Below are 22,389 nucleotides of genomic sequence, written 5' to 3' on the forward strand. Positions count from 1 at the left end.
CCAAAACGGAGGTTCCGTCCACGAACACTTCCGCTAGAAGTGGCAGATCCCCGGGACGGATTTCCAATAATCGTCGATCGTAGCCGTAGGATCGGAGGAGATTGGACAGCTCGTCATCATTCGAAACGTAGTCGTTCTGCCGTAGACGTAAAGCACTTCTTTTTAGCTGCACAAAGTTGACCTTAGGAATCATCTTTTTATATGCATGTGACCTAGTCGTGCCGCGGAAAGCGCTGCAAGTATACGAATCGGAAAGCGATGACAGCATCCAGATCCAAAGCAAGCAGGCATTCGCCGATGCATTTCCAAAAGTCATCGAAGAACGTTCCTCACATCTCCGACCTCGTTTCATTTCTGGATACCAAGTGTTCGAGGAATGAGTTGTTGCACTATAGAGAAAGTTGACAAGATCTTGCGCCTTGTTCGTTGATAAAGTCGAAAGGGTTTTCTATCTGATCCATCAGGGTCCTCGGCGTGGCAGCATTTCTCATGGTTGGATGTCGAGCGTCCGAAACGGAGTCAAATTTCTTTGTTTTGCCGTGGTAGTATGTGGCCTTTCGTGTCTATTCTACATAGACTTTCGATTGGCGAATCCTATGTCGTAGCACTGTCTCACTGTAAAATAAGTGAGACGTAGTTTCTTGACCGACTCTCGGTCGAGCAAAGCCGCGCCGTGACGTCCAATTGCGGGGCACACCAGGGAAATCACCGTGACGTAGAATATAAGACTCATCGAAATCCGACTCGATTCAAACGTTCACTAGGGCATGCCGGCATGTCCACCTTTTTGAGTGCATTTTGGCCAAGCAATACAAAAAGAGATCATTTCGCATTTGAAGCAACTTGTTCAATGATTTGGGCTTTGAATGATGGGGATATGAGCGGTATGAGTCCAAAAGAAGGGCACAGGAAGAATTTGATATCTGTTTCTGCGCATAGACCGTGAATGTTGAATCGAGCTGACGCGGGGACTGCTATGGTACAAACTGCTGTCGTTCAATTTGAGACGTTGCTGTTGTTTTGCCTTTCTTACCCCGTTTCACTGCTTTCGCATCTATGGGCATCTATAGACACAGCGTCTCTCAAAATGTACCAGGGAATGGGCTGGCAACGAAGCAATGTTTTCTTGGACAGCCCCTCTTCGTTTTTCTCACGAAGATAAAGTCGTTGTACTGCAAGTCAGAAATTGTCAAATACAGCTCCTTTACTCTTGAGGCCTTTCAGCCGAGGGTCTTTGATGTGAAGTGAAAGTAGCTCTCATGCTAAATCAGACTCCCAAAGCCATCGCGTCTTTAGTGAAGCCAAAACAAGAGATCAACCTGATCATTGCTATTGTCGTGAAGAGCGTTGTCCGTCCTGCTTCAACAACTAAACCATCCGATTTTCTCATGAATACCGCACGCAATGGAGATTTCAATGAAAATTGCTTGACGTGTTTGCGTCCACTTTGACATGTTGTTCAAAAGAAGTTCCTTTGACTTGGACCCGCTGACGTCTTTTGCGTCATCAGTTTGTTCAATGGAAAACATCTGCAACCTAGTAGTTTGGGTACTCCTGTAAGGATGATTGACAACCACTCTCCATCTGGTCACTTTGGGCCCCTCTCTTGCTGAGTTCAACGCAGCGCACGGTGCAACAAAGTACCACTCCATTGCATGTTTTGCGCTGTTCACCGGGTTTATTTGGAGAGAGATTCCAGCTGATAAATATAGTCTTCTATTTCCAGGATACTAAACGAAAAAGTGAGTGCTAATTTGTTAATTGTCTATTTTATTTAAGACCCATTCAAAAAGGAATTGAAGAGCAAAAACTCAGTGGTGGGGCAATCCACTTGATCATGGATCTGCCACAGCATGGAATTCCAACCATGCCCAGGAGTATGTTAGTGCACAAATGCAACTTTGGAATGTTTTCCTTGCAATCTGATCTCTTTGTAAAGAGTCTCACAATGTTTGAAAAGGGCTTGCTGACACAGCCGTCTATTATACTCTTAACAAGTAATTATTGTCACCCCCCATACAACTGTACAACAAAGGTAGTATTTGTAGGTCTTACTCATTGGTCTGTTGAGATTCCTTCCTACTACTCGTGTTGTGTTTGTTGTATGATTTTCCTGTTGAGAGATCTGCCACCTGCGTGTTGGGATCTGCTCATCCAATTGTTTCGTCAACACTGATTGATCACCCTCGCGGAAACCCGTCAGTTTGTATTGTCAACCATACTTGACTATTGACGACAGTCGGGTTGTTAATCCCGATCCCGATTGTTCGGTGTGCAACGACCACGTGACGGTTCCCTCGCGTGATCGAATCTTTCTCGTCATCTAGCTTTACTTAGGAAACGACTATTGTCCTATCCTACGTATCTAGTTGGTACACGATCCACGGTTCTCTAACAAACAAGGCTTCACGCTAAGTAATTGTCGATATAAGGAAGTGTCCACACATACTTAATGAACGATTCTGAACGTGAGAATTGTTGTTCTAACAGAGTAAACTACATCCTAGGAATTCCCTAACCGCGTCAGAATCCCTCAACCATGGCTCTCCAATCGAATACTGGTTAACAACAATACCTAGTGACAAGTTGTCCAGTTCTGTACAGCTAAGATTTCCATAGGAATCAAGTTTGATGAGCAAACAGGTATCACCCTGGACTAGTTGCACATCTACCACACACTGAGTTGGGCGGGCTTTGCCACTTGCTGTCTAGCATTTTTGCTCTCGAGTATTGCTACTTGAGAAACTTGTTTCCCCTCACAAATTGTGTGAAAGTAAATTTTTAATTGATTTTGCCAAGCTATGCACAGGAGTACTGGAACGCCCTAAAACGACAATGTTTTGTCCCCATTTTGATCCGTGGTCTCGTCCCCGTTCTGATCCGGGGACTTGTCCCCGTTCTGATCCGTGGACTTGCTGCCTTGGTCATGCCTTTCTTTTGTACTTCTGGTATCACTTCTACGGTCAGGACTGTAAAATGGCTTTCGTCGCCGATTCGATTTTGCTCGATCAGTGGGGAGGCCCATAGAAGTATCAATTGCCCCACCATTTCTAGTTTCTTCCTCTTCTCGAGAAAGCGAAACAACCTTCTTTACAAACTCAGGAAAGCCCTTCTGCACTTCACAGAATGATGCAAAGGATGTCTCCGCCGCTTTGGCAAGAATGTTATAGTAGGGTAGGTAGTTGGCAAAAACCTGGTTTCTGGCTTTTTTCCATCTCAGTCTATTTGTTTCCAATTCATCTTCATCTTGCAAACTGTCATTCTCTGTGTTGTCGTGTACATTGGTGGGATCATAATCTTGCCCTGGACTACCATCATCAACATGTTCAATCACAAACTGCTGCTGCATTGTAGTAGCTTGTTGTGACAAGCTTGATTCTTCCTGTAAAGATATCCCTGAAGACGCACCCGCCTGTTGAGCTTGCACCAACTGTGTTTGGCCACTGCAGTACCAGAAATTTCCTTGTCAAATAAGAGGTGGGCATGATGGAAGACTGCGTTCAAAATAACTCAGTGGAGTTTCAGGATTTCCGGATTTCCCAACAATCCACATCTTATCTGCATCTTCTCCAAAGTGTGGGCCATCTAACTCAGAGTCTAGAACCTCTGTCATTTTGTTTGTAACATCTTCGAAGCCTGGCTTTAAATAGCAGTGCTCATATGTGCTGGTGTGGATGAGAGAGCAATCCTGAGTAGTTGGCATTCTTCCGAGAACTTTCAACTGGTCCGCGCACGGTATTCGATGTCGCTCATACAGACAACATGTACAAGTGAGATATTTCTTTCCATGGCCATCCGTTTTCACTGTGACAACCCGTGTGCGCTCAAAGTACGGTACCATATACAGGTCAAAGTTGTGGCTATCATATGTCTTGCCTTGATGGTCCTTGTACAACCTCACTTTGACGTAAAACTGTGTTTCACTGACTCTCCACAGAACAAGTTTCTCAGATTTGGCGGATTGCTCAAGGCAAGTTTTGTATGCTGTGTCAACTAACTCATCCAATGCCATTTTCCACATGGCAATCTTCCCTAGAACTCGCTGTTGATCAATAGAAACAGCAGATTTCTGATTGTTCTTTTTTTCACGCGATTGGTTGTTGCAAACTATCCCTTCTGTGCAGCGTGAAATTGATTGACTAGGATTTGTGGGCCCCCTCTTTATGACGCTGTTCTCTGTTTCAGAGCTTTGAGATGCTTCTTTGTCGTACCCAAACACTTTCATAAAATGACAACGAAGAAACTTGTGAAGGTTTGGATCAAATGAAGTGAGTAGAGATTTGCTGATTAAAACAGCAATGTTCCTAGTCAGTGAAGCTTTGTTTGTAACTTCATCGGAATCAATCCACTTGTTGAATATACTTCTTGATTCCTCGTATTCTGCAAGGGTTTCAATATAGCAGCACCAAGATCGAATCCAGGCCTTAATAATCCTATAATATGCACGTCCTTTTGACTCAAGTTTCGTTGTTGTGGTTTTTGTCAACTCCCCTCGACTGCGAAAGTGGTAACCACATAGTCGATGAACACAATTTGGGAAGATTCCATCCTGTATTGCACCTCGAAATGGATCATATAGGTTCTTGTCTCCGTCGGTAATGTGTAAATGCATCTTCTGCCGTGCCCAAGAAGGGAAGAGAAAAGTGAATGCTCTTGTCTGTGCCCATTTGAACGCCCATTGTGACTGTGCAGGCAGGTACGTCCACATAACTGGAACATTTTTCCTGTTTGGGGTTGTTAGAGCAAACATATAGAGGCATCTTTGAACATTGTTCAATTTCTCGACTGTGTCACTACTTGTACTCTGTGGATACTGACAGAGTTTCCTGCATGAGTAGTTGGTTGTCCAAGCCACCATCAATAGCATTTTGTTTTTGTCGGGCATTGCCATTGCCTGTCGTGTAGTGGACTCAAATGTTTCAAAGTCCAGTGATTCATCAAACTGCGTGAAATCCAGAACTTCGCCTTCTTGTTCGGAAAGCTCATCTGCAGCTCTACGTACAACCCGTAGTTGTCGTCGTCTACAAGCCGCTTTGAAATCGCGATGAGAGACTTTCAAAAGATCTGATTTTTGCTCCGAGTACAAGGCAATGTAGCTAACGTCAGGAACCGACTGCAAATACTGAAGAAGCTTCTCTGCTTTGGTAAGGGGTTTCTTGCCAAGGTTGTTAACCCTTTTGTGCCCAAGGGCAACTGCCACTGCTCTGTTACTTTTGTTGCAAGCAAGCCTTCGCAAGTAATCCAATGTGCCATCTGCAATTGTATTGCCATTTGTCTCTAAGTGGTAGTTGCGAACAAGTTGAGAAGTCGCTCCGCTTGCATACAGTCCAATGTTAAGTCTTCTTTGCTCATCACTTTGAAAAGCCACTCCTTTTCGGACGTCGCAAGGCTCTTTTGGAAGGTGATGGCAATGCCTTCTATTTCCATGCCCGGCAACAAGCTTGTATTGTTGTTTTTCATTGTCCCATTTCACGCAAATAAAAAAAGGGCATTCGTGTTCTTTGCTCATAGGGCGGATGGTGCTTGTTGCTTTCTTGCCGACCTTTGACAATTCTTGCTGGCTTTTGAATACAAACCCACGTTGGCACTTGAGTACAAGCCGGCAGTCACCCGCAACCCATCCCTTGACAGCTAGCATAAATCCAGCGTCGGATGCCACATATCTTAGTGCCCCTAACAGCATATTTCTCGTGGCCTTGTCAGTGCTGTTGAAAATGGATGGGAGAAGTAAGGTGGATCCTTCTGGTTGTACACAGTCTTTGCCAATGTATTCAATTAGGTTGTGAACTTTGCTCCCCACAGTTAGAAGCATTCTGGACGGTTCCCATTGTTTGTGCTGATCAACCATCTGATCAAGCTTGTTCTTTCGAAATGGATCCATTTCACGTAATGAGATGTATGCAATGTTAGATGAGGGCTGTGTAAACAACGGATGTTGTACAAGACAACCTGGGTATTTGCAGGACAATGCCAATGGTGCTGAAGTGATGTCATCCAATGTTGATGCCTCCGCCTGGCATCAGAGATGTCAGGAAGTCCGTCAGATATGCCCTTTGGAGTTACAAGTGCATCCAACCACATCAATGATGGGTCAGTGATTGTCAATCATGGACTGATCAAGGACCAATCACCATGGCATTCTTCTAAAAGATGTATCTCAAGCTACATAAGATCTTGTTTAACACATTTGTTCTAAGACACTTAACAAATAGAAAAGATTTTTGTTAGTTTGGAATATCTACAAAAGTACATATGTAAAGGCCTTGTGTTGAGTAAAAAATCAGATGGGATGACAACATTACATTCAAAGTCAACACTATCTGCTACAGTAAGATATCTTTCTCCACCAGAAGGAGGTGGAGACAACATGTACATGGAAGAGTTGATTCCAAATCAACGCGTCATGGATCCTTGAGTTGACAAAGCAACGGTAGCACTCAAGGGTCTCTTGGGCATTGGCAGAGGTACAACCCTTCCAACAGCCACCCACCGTCAGGAGGCAGCAACCCAACCGGCGGAACCGCAAAACTTTGCCTGGTTGGCCTTTCAGTCCAGTCCGGACGCCAGCAAACTCCCCATTCCCGCCGGAAAATGCGCATTTTGGGGATGCGGAATCATCGTCACCCACCCTCCTCCAATTAACTTTGTCCTACACCAATGCCGCAAGGATGGTAGCAGAGAAGTCGGAAAGAGAAGTAGAACCGGGACCCCAGACGTTGCGTTGTAAAGGCAACTTGCCAAACCCGCCCGACCTTGCGAAAACAGTTGTTGAACATCAAGCAATGGACATTCCTCTCAAACCTTTGTCCACGCAAACAACCACGGAAGCCACCACAAACGTACCCAGCACTCCGACCGTACAGGCAGACAAGGATCCGCCTGTTTCCAAAACCGGCATCAATCTTGCCGCCCTCGCTTCTGTCACGTCCCCGCCGACAATCTCTGTATGGTCTCCCGCTCTGCAGTCGCCTCCGCATCCGTCTCCCATACAGCAGCATCCCCACCAACCGCCCTTGCCTTTTCATACGCCCCCACATCCCCAGTCACATCCGCAACCACCTGCACATGCACTGGCACATCCACACAACCCACACTGGTTGCGGTACCCACCACACCCACACTACGGTGGTCCGCAGTGTTTGCCCCCCTTTGATCCATCAGGATTTGGTACCATTCAAGTTCAAGTCCCGCCTGTCATACTGCCGGGGCCGGCAAATAGCGGCAAGTCTCCAACTCTGTTGTTTGACATTGGACCCAGTTGCTTTTTGGTACAAATGTGCAGTGTAGGCTTTCAACATGAGAGCAGCAAAAGAGTGGAGGAGGACCTCTAACTTGCCACTTCTTCATATCGGAAATACCAATCATCAAATGCTAAGCTTGGGAATCTCACAGGAATCAAGATTGGCCCTGTTAATGCAGTCAGCTCCAACAAAGGAAAGAGAGACAAAGTGACAAAAAGGGGAGGAGACACAGTGCATACTGTCAAACAGGTTCCCCAGGGTCCGTACCGCTATGGTTGCTCTCAACCTTAGAGCATGCAAGAACAGCACAGCACCCTTATTAAATGGTTTTTGTCCACGTTGCAAGACTCTTGATACACATACCGCTCATATCCCCATCATCCGAAGCCCAAATCATTGAACAAGTTACTTCAAATGCCAAATGATCTCTTTTTGTATCGCTTGGCCAAAATGCACTCGAAAAGGTCGACGTGCCGGCATGCCCTCTAGAGTGAACGTTTGAATCGAGTCAGATTTCGATGAGTCTTATATTCTACGTCACGGTGATTTCCCTGGTCTCCCATGGAAAACGCAAGTGTGAGCCAATCCGATGGGTGCGGCGTTTACGTGTCACGTGTGGAGTTTGTCGGCCTTATTGCGCAAATTCCCCGTATTCGCGTTACATACGGAAGTCATTCGTATCCTGGAGTCATGAATACAGGATACATACAAATGGCAGTTAGGAAAAGACACAAAACCAGTCTCACGAATCACATGACAAGTAAGGAGCAAGATTCATTACTCACCATGGGATTCTGTATGGGATTTATATTTACAGGTTTTATGCACATGTGGGAAGATTCAAGATTAGCTATGTTTTTGGTAAGACTGTTCACTGGATTGAACAGACTTTGCAAGATTGACTAGTTTATAGAATGTAATCTTCTTCTCATTGTTTTAGAAATTCTTTGATCCAAATATTGCGTAATAGCATAGGTCCTCGTATCCGCTGTCTAACCCGTGGGGAGCGTCGTCAGCGAGTGAGTTTAACAGTCCCTAGGTTCGCTTAGGTGTATCACAGGTCGTTCGTCATAACGCCCAACCTGTGTTTACCACGCACTGTCAAACAGCGTTACTATCCTACGTACGTACATTGGTTGTACTACGTGAGAAAGAATCTACATCCTTTTCTACACCATTGTTTTTCGAATTCCGGTGCCCAAAGCTCAAGACTTTTTAAGCCTCTGCATGTGTAACCATCACCAGTTTTCGGAGCAAAGCAGATGCCGCCGTCAGCAACATTGTCATCTCTGCTGTCCCTTAGCATAATGCCTGGGGTATCAACAACATTAATCTCGGCTTTTGCGGCGCCTTTTGGCGCAATCTTTACAAACTGTCCTAACGGCTCAAGTGCAATGACATGCGGTTCGCCGTACAACCAATTCTGTGTCTTTCGTGCATTCCGCCGCCGTGGATTGTCCTCATCTTAATACAGCAGCAATAAGGTCAAGCGCAAACACCGCTCCGAATACGGCATTGGGCCTCAAAGGCTGTCAGCAAGTCCCATATCACCACCATCAAATCATCCTCCGCTCAACCCGAAGCCTCGAATCCGTACGGTGGATACTCGGAAAGGACCCGTCCTAGTTTTATTTTGGCCACGGCCATACTGACGGCGGTGGTTTCGGCAACGTTGGTAACGCCAGTGTCTGCTCTGTCGGGGACTGCGACTAGCAAGCCTTGGTGGTGTTACGTAGTACAACCAATGTAGGTACAAGGAACAGGAAAACGCAGTGTCAACAATACTGGGTAAACACAAGTTGGGCGTTATTACGAACGACCAGCGATACATCTAATGTAAGTGAAATTGGGGACTGTAAAACTCAACTTGCTTCCGACACTCCCCACGGGTTGGACAGCGGATACGAGGACCTATGCTAACGCAATATTTGGATCAATGACTTTCTAAAACAATGAGAGGAAGATTATTCTACTACTAGTCCATGAGAATTGGTCTGTCCATACAAATGAAAGACCTCTTACCATGTGCCAGATAATCTTACTCCCACATAGAGTAATATCTCTCCTAGGTATAAAAGTCACACAGAACCACTTGGTGAGTAACCAATCCTGCTTGTCACTCTCCTTGTAGTTTGTGGGACTGTGTTCTATTCTCCATCCTTTAGTTCAACTCCCGTGGCTTCCGATACGGGACAACCCTGATCATACAGCGTATACATCGGGTCATACAATATGGCCAACATAAAGGAAACAATCCCAACACGATTCCCACCTTGACTCACACTTCCATAGACAGTGTTAGGCGTCTCTTGTCCCAGAGACATGTCGCCTTGGTGTATATTGTGACAGGTGGACCAAAACGCTCTCGAAATGGCCGCCTTCCGCCGATTCCGATTGGTGGCCAAGATTTCCGGGGCGGAACAATTGGAAGATGATGCCGCTCGGCGTCGGGAACAGATTCTTTTACCACCAACACCTACTGATGCCAATAAATGAGAAATATACTCTACACGATCATAGACAAATATAAAGGATAAGATGCTAAATGGTTGTGTTACTTAAGAGGTACTTCGCGCTCGAAAAATATTACTTAGAAAATCTCGGTTGGCCGGAATAGGGGAATTGCGGCCTAGAGGCGTCGCCCGGATAGAGAAATTCCTCTAGATTTTTTTCTAATTGTATCTGCTGTAAACAGTTAAGATGATGAACCACAGCAAATGGATTTAAAGTTAATTGAAAATATAACTTAAATAGTATTTCTACCGAAAATAAAACACTTATTTGTTTGTTCCCAAATAGGGTAATTTTCACCCTGCTCGTCCCATATTGTGATTTTTCTCTAACTATGGCTGTAAGAGTAGAATACTTCGTAATCGTTTTCTGCTGTCGAGTAGGTATTTTCGTCCGCTCTTTCGTTTCACGATCCGGAATACGAATGACCTTCCCTCGCTGTCATTACAACATATTCGAGTATGACAAGGAGACTCTGACACTGCAAAACATGGTATTTTGATTTGTTTGTGGAGCATTTCCTTAGCGATAGGGCTGTTAGACGACTCTTTGTCTTGCTGGAAAATGAAAACTTTGCGATCAATTTTCATTTTCCTTTTGGGTATCATCACTATCTTCACATTACGCCCGTCTGTAACATCATTATTCATCAGCAACAAATTTGACAGCTTGGAGTTCAGATTGGATTTGGCCGATCCATCAGAAGTGAATATTACGGCCAATAGCCTTGATGCTCTTGCGTCTGATACGAGGCCGCGCAATCTCAATCTAGCCATGGTCGGGGACAGCGTCACACGCTTTCAATATATCAGCTTGATATATTTTCTCTCGACAGGCTACTGGATCGACGATCGGGAAAGACCTGACCTCTTAAAACCGAGGATGCGATCATCATGGAACGACTGGTTGAACTACTCCAATACCCTCTTTAGTCCGCACGAACAGTGTGATTGCTTTCGCTTTGACAACTACAGGTCCATCGGTAAGCGCTACTTGACTGACACAATAATAGAAAATCGGTACTTTCAAGACAATCGCAACAATTCTGTCATCATGATTGTCAAGTTTGGATCAGCAAGAGTCCACGGTTTCTACACGTGGGAGCGTGTCAACCGGCGGGAAGTGAGGATGCTACAAATTACAAATAGAAGTCAGCAATTTCCACCACATGCCTGGGATTACAATTGGACGGATCTCATTCAGCAGCACATCGCCAAGCTTGCTCCTAAACCTGAGTTTCTCGTCTTTAATGCCGGCATCCATAGGCACAATTTGGGAAGTCCCATGGTTCAACAAGAAATTCAAACGGCCTTGCGTCAGCACAGTATTATTGGGATTTTCAAGACAACATCCTTTCCCAAGGCCGTTCGAACTTTTCAGAAGCATCCGGTAGACGAAGCTCTCTGTGGTGGTGTATTTCCAAATTGCGTCAACCTTGATTGGACCTTTAACGTATCGGATTCCCATTACATTGATAAACACCATTTCGACTCGCCTGTCAATACGCTCATGAACCAACAGCTGCTTGAATACATCGGCGGCCTCCAAAAGGGAGCATACGGAAGCGTATCCTACTTGACAAAGACACCCGTTCTGTCACCAGTGATCTCAGTGAGGGAGCAATACGGTATGTTTTCCAATAGCACAACGGCATGATTATCTTGACGCGATAGGATAAACGCATATACTTCAAGGAATGCCTTCATGGCGTTGTACACGCGATTGAAGTCGATGATCAACTTTGACCCTCCTGACCTGAAAACAAGATACTTAAAGAATACACCGCTGCGTGCATGTCACAAACATTAGCTTCTGAACACTAATTTTGCGCATTCTCTCCGATCTTCTATATCACAGTCAGAGTTTGACCAATAAGGATTTGCTTCCCTTTAGGTAATTGGTTGGCGGTAGGTCAAGTCCAAATGTTCTGTTTCATAGTCAGCGAAAGACGGACCCTCTAGTTAGCGTATTGCCAGTCAACTGCGTAAAGCTATTCATTTAACCTAGTGCCTTGTCAGTGACATTTCCGACCTTTATATATCGAGTATGAGTATGGCCAATAACTGGAAATATCTTGTTTACATTATGCTTGTAGGGCCGGGCCGGAACTTCCTATTTTTTAGATGTCGCGTTCCGCCTGTACGAAGAGAGATCAGGGGAAAGCGACCATCATAAAACCGCACCTTTCTTGAAGAAATCGTTTTTGGCAATCGTCGTTTCCAGGACGTGACGAGTTGCCATCGCCTCAACACTAAGCTATCTCTTTTCTTTGGCCAAAACGCTAGAGCGCATTACTCCAAAACAGAGCGCACGCTCGGGTCGATGGCGAAGAACTCATTCATTCAAGCCGAACTTACATCCAGTAGCCATTTGCTTCACCAATCGGACCGACGCAACACCCAAATGCGCTCTTTTACAAATATTCCACTAAGCTCCTTTCTTTCGGGCCGCTCAGAATCATCAACAGAAAATTCTTCTTCTAATCCGAAAGCTGAAAGCGCTCCAGTCTACGACAATAATTGCAGCAAACGGTGTCGTGATGAAGATGAGTCGGAAGCCCACAACGGACATGTGAGCCATTCCGCAATCCCCATTCCTGTCCAACCTAATTTACACTCTCCGAAAAGAAATCGACTGAATGCTTACCATGCACCCCGCATTGTTCCAAAGTCGTTCACTAGTACCATGGGGTCGCTGGCTGCTGGAGGGGGCGGGCACGAAAAGTCCGGTCTACGGGTACACAATCGACGACAGCTTTCGGGGAGTAAGCTAGACGAGTACTTAGGTGATCACGATTCGATGGATGTCGACACAACAGAAGCAAAACCTCGAAGTATGAGCTTCTAACTACATTGTTCTCTTCCTGCCGCAATCATGCTTGAAGGACTCACAGTTTGTTCATCGGAGTATGCGATGCTGAAATTTGCTGCGGAACGCTGTTCTCACATGTAACCTCTTTTATTGACTGAGAGATCCACTTTAGAGTGCATCAAGGAATCCTATAAAACCCTCAAGAGTGCATCAAGGAATCCTATAATTCCCTCAAGAGTGCATTTTATTGTTTAAATTTCTGTAAACGAAACTACAAAAGCGCATTCACTTGTTCTTGGAATAAGGGACAGCCAAGTATTGACAGTGGCAGCAGTTATTGAGAAATATATGCTACTAAAGCGATCACTTTCCGTAAAGATTTAACAAGATTTCATAAGAGATGACCGTCTTTTATCATGTTTCTGCTGTAAGGTACAACCAGCATCCAAGCTGTCGCTCTGTTCGTTGTATCGTGCATTAAGAAATGTGGTCTGAACGCCAAACGAAAGGCTGGCTTCTTTGTTTCGAGGCATTTCAGCTCTGTTGCCACGTCGTACTTTGCAGTAAGTGGTTGGAACATTTAGAGATTCTGCAATCTTGCTAAATCAGTCGGCGGGAGAGGAAGATTTATCACCATTCGATGGAACGCCACCGAAACCCCGGACGATTGAAGAGCCCCACGAGCTGTTGGCCGGGATGGTAAGAAATGGAGAGCTCTGGTTCGAGCTCGTTTCGCCGGAGCGAAAGACATCCGTGCCAAACAAGCCTCCACCACTTCCAATAGTGGGAACAGTCCAGTCATCGTCATGTCTACTACCAATTTTACCAGCGCCCCAGGTTCCGGAAGACCCAAAGGCAAAGATGTGACTGCGGGGTTCCGTTGAGTTGACCGTCGAAGACAACATCGGTGGATCCAAGCTTAAGTCTTCAAGACCCACACCTGCTAAACGACTCGTCGCTCTAGATTCAGCAGTATGCGATGGGGAATGCATAACAAAGTCCATGTCCTGCGTCGGATCAAAACCAAGACCCAAGATCTGAACGTCATCGTCGTCCTCTTCTTCAAGGTCGTCCGTATCTTCCATGCTCTCCACCGAGCTGTCTGCCTTGTTCTTTGAGGCAGCAGCGAGTGCTGCTTGATTAGGAGCCCATTCTTTAGCCGTTGGCTTGAGAGTAGGGGATTCGTCTGCTCCGGTGACCAGCTCAATCTTGTCGTCGGCGGTAATCCATTCCACAGGTTGAGGCTGTTCGTCGTCGATAGAGAAACCATTCGACAAAGGCACTTTCTGGTGGTCGACATTGACACCATAGTTCTCTATATCAAAGCCATCATCGCCGTATCCCTCAAATGGATCGTCCCTCTTGAGCATTTGCTTTTTCATCAAGTTGGCGTAGGCTTGTGGGTTCCGAATGCGCCCTCCTGGAACGCTGTGCGAGCCGTATCCAAAATCTGCTTCACATCCATCTACACAATAATACTTCCCCTTGGCACCGCGAGCATACAGCACTCCGCAAGTGCGAGGCAACTTACGATTCGGGTTGGCCTTTGCAGATTCGGGTTTGGTAGCGAGCGTGACTTTATTTCCTTCCTTTTTGGTTTTCGGCTTGCGCGTTGACTTGGCGTTTTCTGATCCCGAATCAGATGCCTTATGTCCTTTCTTCGTCGTTCGTTCCTTACGAGGAGCTTTCACCGCTACCATACTTCCGCTTTTGGGATCGTAAAGCATCCGTGGACCGGAATCAGTGTTTCGTTCACCCCGATCACGATCTTCGTAACTCACCAGATGAATTTTTGGTTCTTGCAAAGTTGGTTCCGCTGTATCCGTGTCCGTTGCCGTCTCACGTTTCGCGTTTTCCCGTTCGGGTTCCCACAAGGTACGCGGTGGCCCCACAGTTGTCACGGACGGACGCTCGCTCGTGGTGGGCGCCAAAGCGGCTCTTTGTTGCTGTCTTTGTTCCAGTGCACGCAATCGTTCGTTGGCCGCTTCGCGTTGTGCCACAAAACGCTCTTCTTCTTCCATGCGTCGCTTTTCCGCCCGTTCCTTGGCCAATCGTGCCATAGTATTGGCCTGCAAGTCTTCTTCGCTTGATTGTTGGACACCGATGCTATCGCTTGCCACGGCAGCAGCCGCCGGTGTACCGCCGCGTCCGCCATACGCGTCCCACATAGTCGACACGGGCGGTGCGGGGTCCGTGACGTCGCGGACGGGTTCACTAGCAGCCGTGGATTTGGGGAGTGTCAATGATTCCGCCGCCAATGGTGTCACGGTGTGGTTGTCGGCGGGAGCTTCGTGCGGTTTCTGTGGCGACTTTTGCTGGTGGACGCCCCAGGCGTCCGGTGGTAGGGAGGCTTCCGCCTGCGAAGCACCAATCGCGCTGAGGAGAACATCGTGCGTGGATACTTCGTAGGACAAATGAGCCTTGGGTTTGCTGTTCGTGTGCGCTACCGGAGCAGCGGAAGCGCTCGTAGCCGGAGCCGCATCGGTGCCGGACGCTTTCGGGACGGGGTTGTTGTTATTGCTGTTGTTGTTATTCTTGTTGGCCAAGAGTCCGCCCCCGGATTTTTTGGTGCTCAAAAGGAGTAGACCGTTCCGGACACTGCCACGGTCTGCGGATCGGTTGACAATCGGTGGAGCCGTCGTGGCCTGCACGAGTTTGTTGAGATTCTTGCCAAACTTTTTCTTGGGAACGGCCGTGGAGCTCATCGTCGCCGAGGCGAAACGGTATGTCCGTGCGTCCCGCCGCCAAGCAATCCACGGACGGCAATCCAAAGCCCCGCAATGCCACTACAACAACGGGGCAGGGAGGAAGAATGAGTTGGTTGGTTGGTTGGTTGGTTGATTGGTTGGTCCTTTCCAACGACGTGCCGTAGAGCCCTACAGTCCAGGAGCGCTGGTGCAGTGCACGACGGAACCTGTGTCGCTCTCACGGACGGTGAGATCGAAGTGGTCGATCAAAGTTGTCGAACGAACGAACAAGTAACACCACAAGGTGTGAATAATGTGTCGCCCAAGCTTATTGTAGTCACAACCTGATTGCGTACCGCAACGACGACTGTGGCAAGGGCAACGGGGGAATCGGTTGCGGTCGTCGAGGGGGGAGAAGACGCGGTACCGGGACGGGGGGGGGATGGTTTGTACCCCCGCCCAACGGTGACGCTGTAGAAACAATACCGTACAGGAATAGTACCCGGAAACGAACCGAGATTTCACAGTCCCTGGGATTCACAGTCACTCCAACACCGGACGGGTTTTGCAATTATGAGTACGACAGAAAGTTGATGTTCGCATGGTGATTCGTCAGACATAGACAGTCAGAGAAACGCCAAGCTGATAAGCTTCGACGTGTCCGACACAATCGAGCTCGCAAAGGACGATCTTCCGGGTACCGCAACGCAAAACACGGGGGTGTATGTATGTACAGAGCTCGTTTGGACTCACCACTACTACTACTACTACTACTACTTTTATTTAGAGAGCAGCGACAGCTAGAGTTGTGCGATCTGTTACTGTGTCGTACCTTCGCGCTCGATTCCGCTGGGACGAGACCTCGTCCGAATCAGAAGGGCGTTCGACCGAGAAAAACCCGAACTCGGAAGGATCCAGAAGACAACGGAACCCTACGAGATCACGCGACCTGAAAAACCCCGGTAGCTACTAGCTAGCTACTCACTAGCTAGTACCTCAAGAGTACCGTAGGAGTCACAGGAACACGAATGGTAAAGGAGTGCCGTACCATTCCACGGTCCGCTTTGCTTCCCGAAGACTTTTGCAGGTGTGCAAATACAAAATTGATACACGCCCTTCCCAGGCTACCGGGCGACCCTGCTGTACCATCCAACCAAATCCAAAGGGTAAACAAAACACCCACACAAACGTCCGAGAGTCCTATTTATCCATTGTCCACACTATACGCATAGTCTACCCAAGCTGTTCGCCTGTGAATGAACACAGCAATCGTCGTCTATCGACAACAATTACGACTACTGCAATTACTGACTGTGAGTTCTCGTTCGCCGCCATTGCGTTCCTGGCGTGGGCTTTCTTCGAAAATGAAAACATCTACCCATAAAGTATTCGGTCTGTCGACCTGGGTAGTGGCAACCTTAGCGACTCTTCCCATTCATTGGATCACTGAAAGTTTCGTTCCCTCGGCGCTACCGCTGAACCAGAAGTCGCCGTCGTTACGGAGACCATCGTTGGCATCCTTTCCGGTCTTTCCAAATCCGTTGCCAATAACAACAGCGTCGTCGTCGTCGCCCTTGCACATGGCCGCTACCGACAAAGAACAACAACTGGATGCTGCTGCGAATACCAAGCACGCGGCAACAGCACCCAAAGGAAACGAACACTCCAACGTTGGGCACCATTCGTCTCTGTCGAACGTGGGTGGAAAGGCTCCCAAGGATTTCCATGTCGATCATGAAGCCGGGCTCAGGGTCGACGGAAGATCCTCTCCGCAGAGACACCTTTCGTCGTCCACGACTAAAGAATCCACGCTGTCGCCTCAAAATGTCACCTTTGAAGCGCAAAAACCCAAGGGTTATTCAACCTTTGATGCGTCCAGCTTATTAGCTGTTGATCCGTCCTGCATTAACATTGACACCGTGCCGCCGTCGGAAGAAGAATTCGGCCCTCCCACGGAAGAAGCCCTAAAGCGGCTCCCATTCGTATCCATGTTTCGTGGATCCGCCAACTATATTGCCAATCATCGCAATACTCTGGCCGTCTACCATATTCCCGGAGGTCTCCTCGACCAACCCGGCAACAACGTCTTTCGGGATCTCATGAACGACATTGCCCTGACCTGGCTGCTGGGTATGAAAATTGTCCTAGTTGTCGGTTGCCGGCATCAGATCGCCAAACGCGTTGCCCAACACCAGTCAGATTCATCGCTGGAGGAAAATTTACAGAGTCGCCACGGTTTGCGCGTCACGGATGAAAAAACACTGCGCATCGTCAAGGAAGAAGCTGGCTACGTTCGATTCGAAGTGGAACGGCAATTAGCACGCTCCTTGCGGATGCAGGGTGGAGGGATGGGGAATGCTCCCGGTGTCGGATCCACCGGACAAGGGTACTACGATGGCAACGTCGTTTCGGGGAATTTTTATTCGGCACAGCCGTTCGGCATTCTAGACGGAGTTGATTTCAAGTAGGTTTTTTTGGAAAAGTCAGATTGTATGGGAGCGCCGGTGCTTGTGATTGGACTATATGATTGATCAATTATACTAATCTTCGCTGGGGAACTTTTTGTAGGTATACAGGGTTTGTTCGCCGCGTCGAAGTGGAATGGATTCGGCAAAAGCACAACAATCGAGATATTTGTTTGATGACTACCCTAGGAGTTAGCCCATCGGGTGAAGTGTTCAACGTAAATTCGGAGGCCTTGGCCGCCTCCGTTGCTGGGGCACTCGAAGCGAGTAAAGTCATTTACTTCACCGAACAAGAAATGGAACTGCGACACACACAGCACGGTAAAAAGATCCAGAGCCTCCGCATGTCGGACGCGAACAATTTGCTTGAGTACTCGGGTGTCACTATTCACAAAAAAGGTTTTGTACAGCTTGATGATGAACTGCACGAAATGGACAAGGCTGCGTTGGACATGCTGCTCAAAATTGGATGGTCTGTCCAAGCCTTGGAGATGGGGGTGAAAAGGGCCCACATTATATCACCCAAGCATGGAGCTCTTTTGCAAGAACTGTACACGCGAGACGGTTCGGGCTTGTTGATTTCGGGCGATTTGTATGACGGTATTCGGCGAGCGAATGTCCATGATGTGGCTGCTATTCACGATTTGATCTCACCTTTGATCCAGATGGGTACCTTGATTGATCGTCCCAAATCAGTTTTGGAAAAGGACGTTGAATCGTACTACGTGTTTACTCGAGACAATCACATTGTAGCCTCCGGACAACTAAAGATATTTGAGAATGGATTTGCTGAAATTGGTTGTTTGGTTGTCAATCAAGGCTACAGAAGTCGAGGACGAGGAGATGCCATGTTGGGTTACCTAGAACGGCTGTGTTTGGTAAACAGCTGCAGTTCGATCTTTGTGCTGAGCACGCAAACAATGGAATGGTTTGTTGAGCGAGGATTTGATGAAGTTGGAGTTGATCGCTTGCCACCTTCACGACAAGCAACGTATAATTACAAGCGAAACAGCAAAATATACATGAAGAAGATCGAGAGCGACCGGGATCTGGACGCTAGCGAATTGTGGTGGAATCGCTAGGCGATTGTTGACAGTGTATTCCATCGACGTTTGCACCTTCATCTTGCTTCGGAGTTTTCGAGAAACCTAAATTTCACGACCTCCTTGACGCACGTACACGCCGTTGAATGAACTATGGCACAACTGACTTACACTGAACGATATGCAAATATAATTAGACTAATTCAATAATTTCCAAGTTTACCATCAGATGATGGTCGTTACATACTGTTGAAAGAGCCAAAGGAGTTCAATACGCTGCCTCTGGGATATCATCGTATTCTATATCCTCCACTGGAAGCAGCTCGGGAAGCTTGGGATCTTCGAAGACAACTTCAGCATCTTGTTCACCGTTATCTCCAGGGATAGAACCAACGTCTGCTTCAAACCCTGGGAATTTGAACCCAACGCATTTGTCGGAAGAGAACTTGACGCTTCCTTCTGGACTCGCAAACTTGCAAGAAAACTTGGGTTTGCCAACTTCAATTTCAAGTCCCTTGACGCCAACATGTGCTAGAAGCTGGTGCATTGGATCATTCTCAGGTGCCCGAACGTAGACCTTTTTTAGCTTTCCCACAACTGGAAGAGTCGCACATGGATGATCTGAGTTCGCCCAGTTGATAAAAAATGGACAAATGCCACCAATCTTGTGACCATATAGGTAGAGCATCTCCCATTTCCGTGGTGTACCGTCAGGTTTTGCCCCAAACATTGTAATGTGATCCGGTGTGTAGCCCCATTTAGTCACTTCTTCTTTTAGAGCTTCTGCACGGCTCGTTCGGATAGCAAAGTGGAAAGGCGTGAGATCATCAATTTTCTTATTCTTGATAAGCTCGCCGATGGGCCCAGGTCCTTTCGGGTCCGGGGCGATAATTTCAATATAAGTAGCGTCGGTAAAGGAAACACGGGCACACTTGATGCCCAGACCCTTGATGGTTCCAGCAATCACAGGCTTCATTCCGGTCTTTCTTTCAAATTGGCTAATGGCGTCTTCCAAATCGGATGCAGCAAGTACAATGTGGTCAATGACATTTTCTTCCAAGAAGACTTCACGCTCACTAGCTTCACTATCGTCGTCGCTGTCGTCGTCACCGTCATCCTCATCCTTAACACCCATATCTGCGTCCCAAGTTTTCAAAAGCTCTTTCATAGCTGCGTCTTCCTCTGTATCTTCTTCAGCTGACTCAGTGAGCTTCTTCCGAGGTTTCTTCTCGCGTTTTTTCTTCGGCTTCTTCTTGAGCTGATCAACAATGGCATTCTCGTTGTCATCGCCGATAGAAATTGTATCTACGCTTTTTGTGTCATCAACGACAGATTCCTGGCCTTCCTCTTCGCATTCAGACCCATCTCCGTCTTTTCCCCCGAAATCGTTTGCTACTTCTTCTTCCTCCTCCTCTTCCTCCTCTTCCTCGTCTTCCTCGTCTTCCTCGTCTTCCTCCTCATCTTCTTCAACTTCTTCGATTTCTTCAACTACTTCTTCTTCAACTTCGGAGTCTTCAGCCGCTCGTGCATCTGCCAAATCGGAACTTTCGTCAACGAAAGCCTCCGCTTCGCACTGGTCTGAATCGGAATCATCGGTAGCCTGAGTATTCTTTAGAAGCGCTTTTCTCTTGGCAATTGCTGAGTCATCTTCTTCTTCATCCTCATCGGAGTCTACGTAGAGGTCATCCTTGGACATGTCCTTGTCATCCCATTCTGCAAGTAGAGCACGCATCTTAACGTCTTCCTCGTTTTCAGAGGCATCTTCACTGAACTCCGAGTCCGATTCGTATTCGTTTTCAATCGTCATATTTGCTTGCTGTTGCTGTTGGTTTAACAGAGCGAATCTATGGGTTGTCAGGATCAAAATGTTGGCAATCAATGGGAAAGGCTGCTAGCAACGATAGCAACTCGGGTAAGATTGTGAAGGTTCGAGAGCAAAAAGCTTGTGGGATTTGCAGATGACCGCAGAGGGTCTTTTCCAAAGTGCATATCTCTATGATGTAAATTGTTTGGGCTCAATCCGTCGCGCATCAACTGATCATCTCCAATAAGCATACCCAAGAACCAAAATGACTGTACAAAATATTTCGACAGAGAGAAAGTGTACCCATACCCAGTCAATTTTTGAGCGCGTCGGGCAGCTCCAAACCAAGACCAATCCTAATTGAATTGATAGAAGCGTTTTTGCGTAACGGACTACCGAGCCCAACAAGATTGTTTTCGTTTCAGAATTCCGTGCCCTCGATGGAAGGACAGATATTTTACATGTAAGTGACTCGTAGCGATGGTGGGACTCACAGTCAAGAAGGGCTATGTTTTGCCTTTCAATAATTTACATTAACCAATGCTCTGTAGAGTGCCATTGTGTAATGCTGTGTTGAGAGCGACAAGTGATACGTCAAGTGCAAATGGAGTGGCAAGGACAAGTTACAGAATTAAGAACTTGACGGGCCCGGGAGCTATTCTCGTGACATTTCTATTTGACTATGAAAGAACCCAATGCGTTGACAAATATATGCTGACTGCAAGCAAGTAAAATTTGTAATTTTTGATTGATAGTGAATGTTTGAATTGATGAAAGGATCCTACCAAGTCCGCATTGCTTCTTATTATAGTTAGTTGGCTGTCGGTACAAGTCATGTGTGTAATTCCACTGTAAGCGCTCCTCAGGAGCTAGAATCCTGTCACTCCTGGCAAGTATTCAGTATTGCAGCACATAATGAACTACGTCAAATTTATTGTGTACCAAACATTGCCTATGATTTTAACGCTGAGTTCCACCGCGCTTTCCCTTTCCACCCATGTGCTTGGGAACCTTCTGAAATGTCTGGCTTTGGGTAGCCTTCTTAGCAACCTTGGAACCCGTCTTCGCCTTGTTGGCTACCTTACGGTCTTTTAATTCCTTCAAAGCAGATTCACGAGCGGCGGTACGAAGCTCGCTTTTCTGTGCTGTCTTTTTTTTAATGTCTTCCAGAGAAGCACCAACGACTGCTCGTTGTACCTTTCCAGCACGGCGACTACGTTTCTTGGTGGTAGTCTCCGACAAGCCTTTCTTGTGCAAGCGTCGCCAAGCCTGAGTCCAGACGAGCTTAGCGGCCTTTTTGCGTTGAACTGTCAAACTGAAAGCCTTGGAGCTTCCGAGCCAGATAGGCTTTCCATCACGACGGATCATGAGTTTTCCGTTTCCGGGGTAGATACGGTACTCAGAAAGAGCACAAAGCTCGGCTGCGGTGAAAAAGATAGGGTGAATTCGGTTAGCCTCAATCAATATGCTCGTAAGCGGAAGCGTGATATACATAAAGCGTTCCAGACGATATCGGCAATCGGGAGCCCACAGAAAGAGGTCGACGTTCCAAGTTAAGCCGGCGCCTCGCGGCGAGTTCTGTCAACGGCACTTTCAAAGGACATCCTTTCGTACAACTACGCTCCGCACTTTCCACACTTAGAAACTCACTGTTGATCACCATCTTGCTTCCAATTAAGTTGTTCCTACAAAAACAGCAGCACAACAACAAGCTTGTCCGGTGATGAAGGGTAAGCAGCAGTTCTAACAGAATCAACGTAGAAGGTTTGTGAAATAAAGTTAGTAAGGCGGTAAGAAATCTACATACCCTGACCCTATCTTTCCTGG

At 47.0% G+C, this 22,389-nt stretch overlaps 8 protein-coding genes across 8 annotated transcripts; 4 read left to right on the forward strand and 4 right to left on the reverse strand.

Moving 5' to 3' along the window:
* Positions 1-2,824: 2,824 nt before the first annotated feature.
* Positions 2,825-3,349, reverse strand: PHATRDRAFT_34079 (predicted protein; the record flags this gene model as incomplete). The annotated part of the gene is made up of 1 exon (XM_002178592.1): positions 2,825-3,349. One exon carries the CDS (start codon positions 3,347-3,349, stop codon positions 2,825-2,827), a length of 525 nt encoding a protein of 174 aa, XP_002178628.1.
* Positions 3,350-6,367: 3,018 nt separating this feature from the next.
* On the forward strand, positions 6,368-7,331 carry PHATRDRAFT_44611 (predicted protein; the record flags this gene model as incomplete). Its single annotated transcript, XM_002178318.1, has 2 exons — positions 6,368-6,400; positions 6,483-7,331. 2 exons carry the CDS (start codon positions 6,368-6,370, stop codon positions 7,329-7,331), a joined length of 882 nt encoding a protein of 293 aa, XP_002178354.1.
* Positions 7,332-10,214: 2,883 nt separating this feature from the next.
* PHATRDRAFT_44612 (predicted protein) lies at positions 10,215-11,408 on the forward strand (the record flags this gene model as incomplete). The annotated part of the gene is made up of 2 exons (XM_002178319.1): positions 10,215-10,734; positions 10,765-11,408. Exons 1-2 carry the CDS (start codon positions 10,317-10,319, stop codon positions 11,406-11,408), a joined length of 1,062 nt encoding a protein of 353 aa, XP_002178355.1. The 5' UTR covers positions 10,215-10,316.
* Positions 11,409-11,935: 527 nt separating this feature from the next.
* Positions 11,936-12,737, forward strand: PHATRDRAFT_44613 (predicted protein). The gene has a single exon (XM_002178320.1). It carries the CDS (start codon positions 12,075-12,077, stop codon positions 12,597-12,599), a length of 525 nt encoding a protein of 174 aa, XP_002178356.1. The 5' UTR covers positions 11,936-12,074; the 3' UTR covers positions 12,600-12,737.
* A 197-nt stretch (positions 12,738-12,934) lies between these two features.
* PHATRDRAFT_44614 (predicted protein) lies at positions 12,935-16,399 on the reverse strand (the record flags this gene model as incomplete). The annotated part of the gene is made up of 4 exons (XM_002178593.1): positions 12,935-15,349; positions 15,607-15,721; positions 16,083-16,199; positions 16,299-16,399. 4 exons carry the CDS (start codon positions 16,397-16,399, stop codon positions 13,169-13,171), a joined length of 2,514 nt encoding a protein of 837 aa, XP_002178629.1. The 3' UTR covers positions 12,935-13,168.
* An 818-nt stretch (positions 16,400-17,217) lies between these two features.
* PHATRDRAFT_10902 (predicted protein) lies at positions 17,218-18,740 on the forward strand (the record flags this gene model as incomplete). Its single annotated transcript, XM_002178321.1, has 2 exons — positions 17,218-17,714; positions 17,819-18,740. Coding segments are annotated over 2 exons (1,419 nt in total), but the record flags the coding sequence as incomplete, so codon positions are not given.
* Positions 18,741-19,026: 286 nt separating this feature from the next.
* PHATRDRAFT_34085 (predicted protein) lies at positions 19,027-20,565 on the reverse strand (the record flags this gene model as incomplete). The annotated part of the gene is made up of 1 exon (XM_002178594.1): positions 19,027-20,565. One exon carries the CDS (start codon positions 20,563-20,565, stop codon positions 19,027-19,029), a length of 1,539 nt encoding a protein of 512 aa, XP_002178630.1.
* A 780-nt stretch (positions 20,566-21,345) lies between these two features.
* On the reverse strand, positions 21,346-22,295 carry PHATRDRAFT_19152 (predicted protein). The gene is made up of 2 exons (XM_002178595.1): positions 22,213-22,295; positions 21,346-21,983 (listed from the first exon to the last, which is right to left on the reverse strand). Exons 1-2 carry the CDS (start codon positions 22,223-22,225, stop codon positions 21,523-21,525), a joined length of 474 nt encoding a protein of 157 aa, XP_002178631.1. The 5' UTR covers positions 22,226-22,295; the 3' UTR covers positions 21,346-21,522.
* Positions 22,296-22,389: the final 94 nt, after the last annotated feature.

This window comes from Phaeodactylum tricornutum, chromosome 4, assembly GCF_000150955.2.
Source record: "Phaeodactylum tricornutum CCAP 1055/1 chromosome 4, whole genome shotgun sequence".
Lineage (NCBI taxonomy): Eukaryota > Bacillariophyta > Bacillariophyceae > Surirellales > Neidiaceae > Phaeodactylum > Phaeodactylum tricornutum.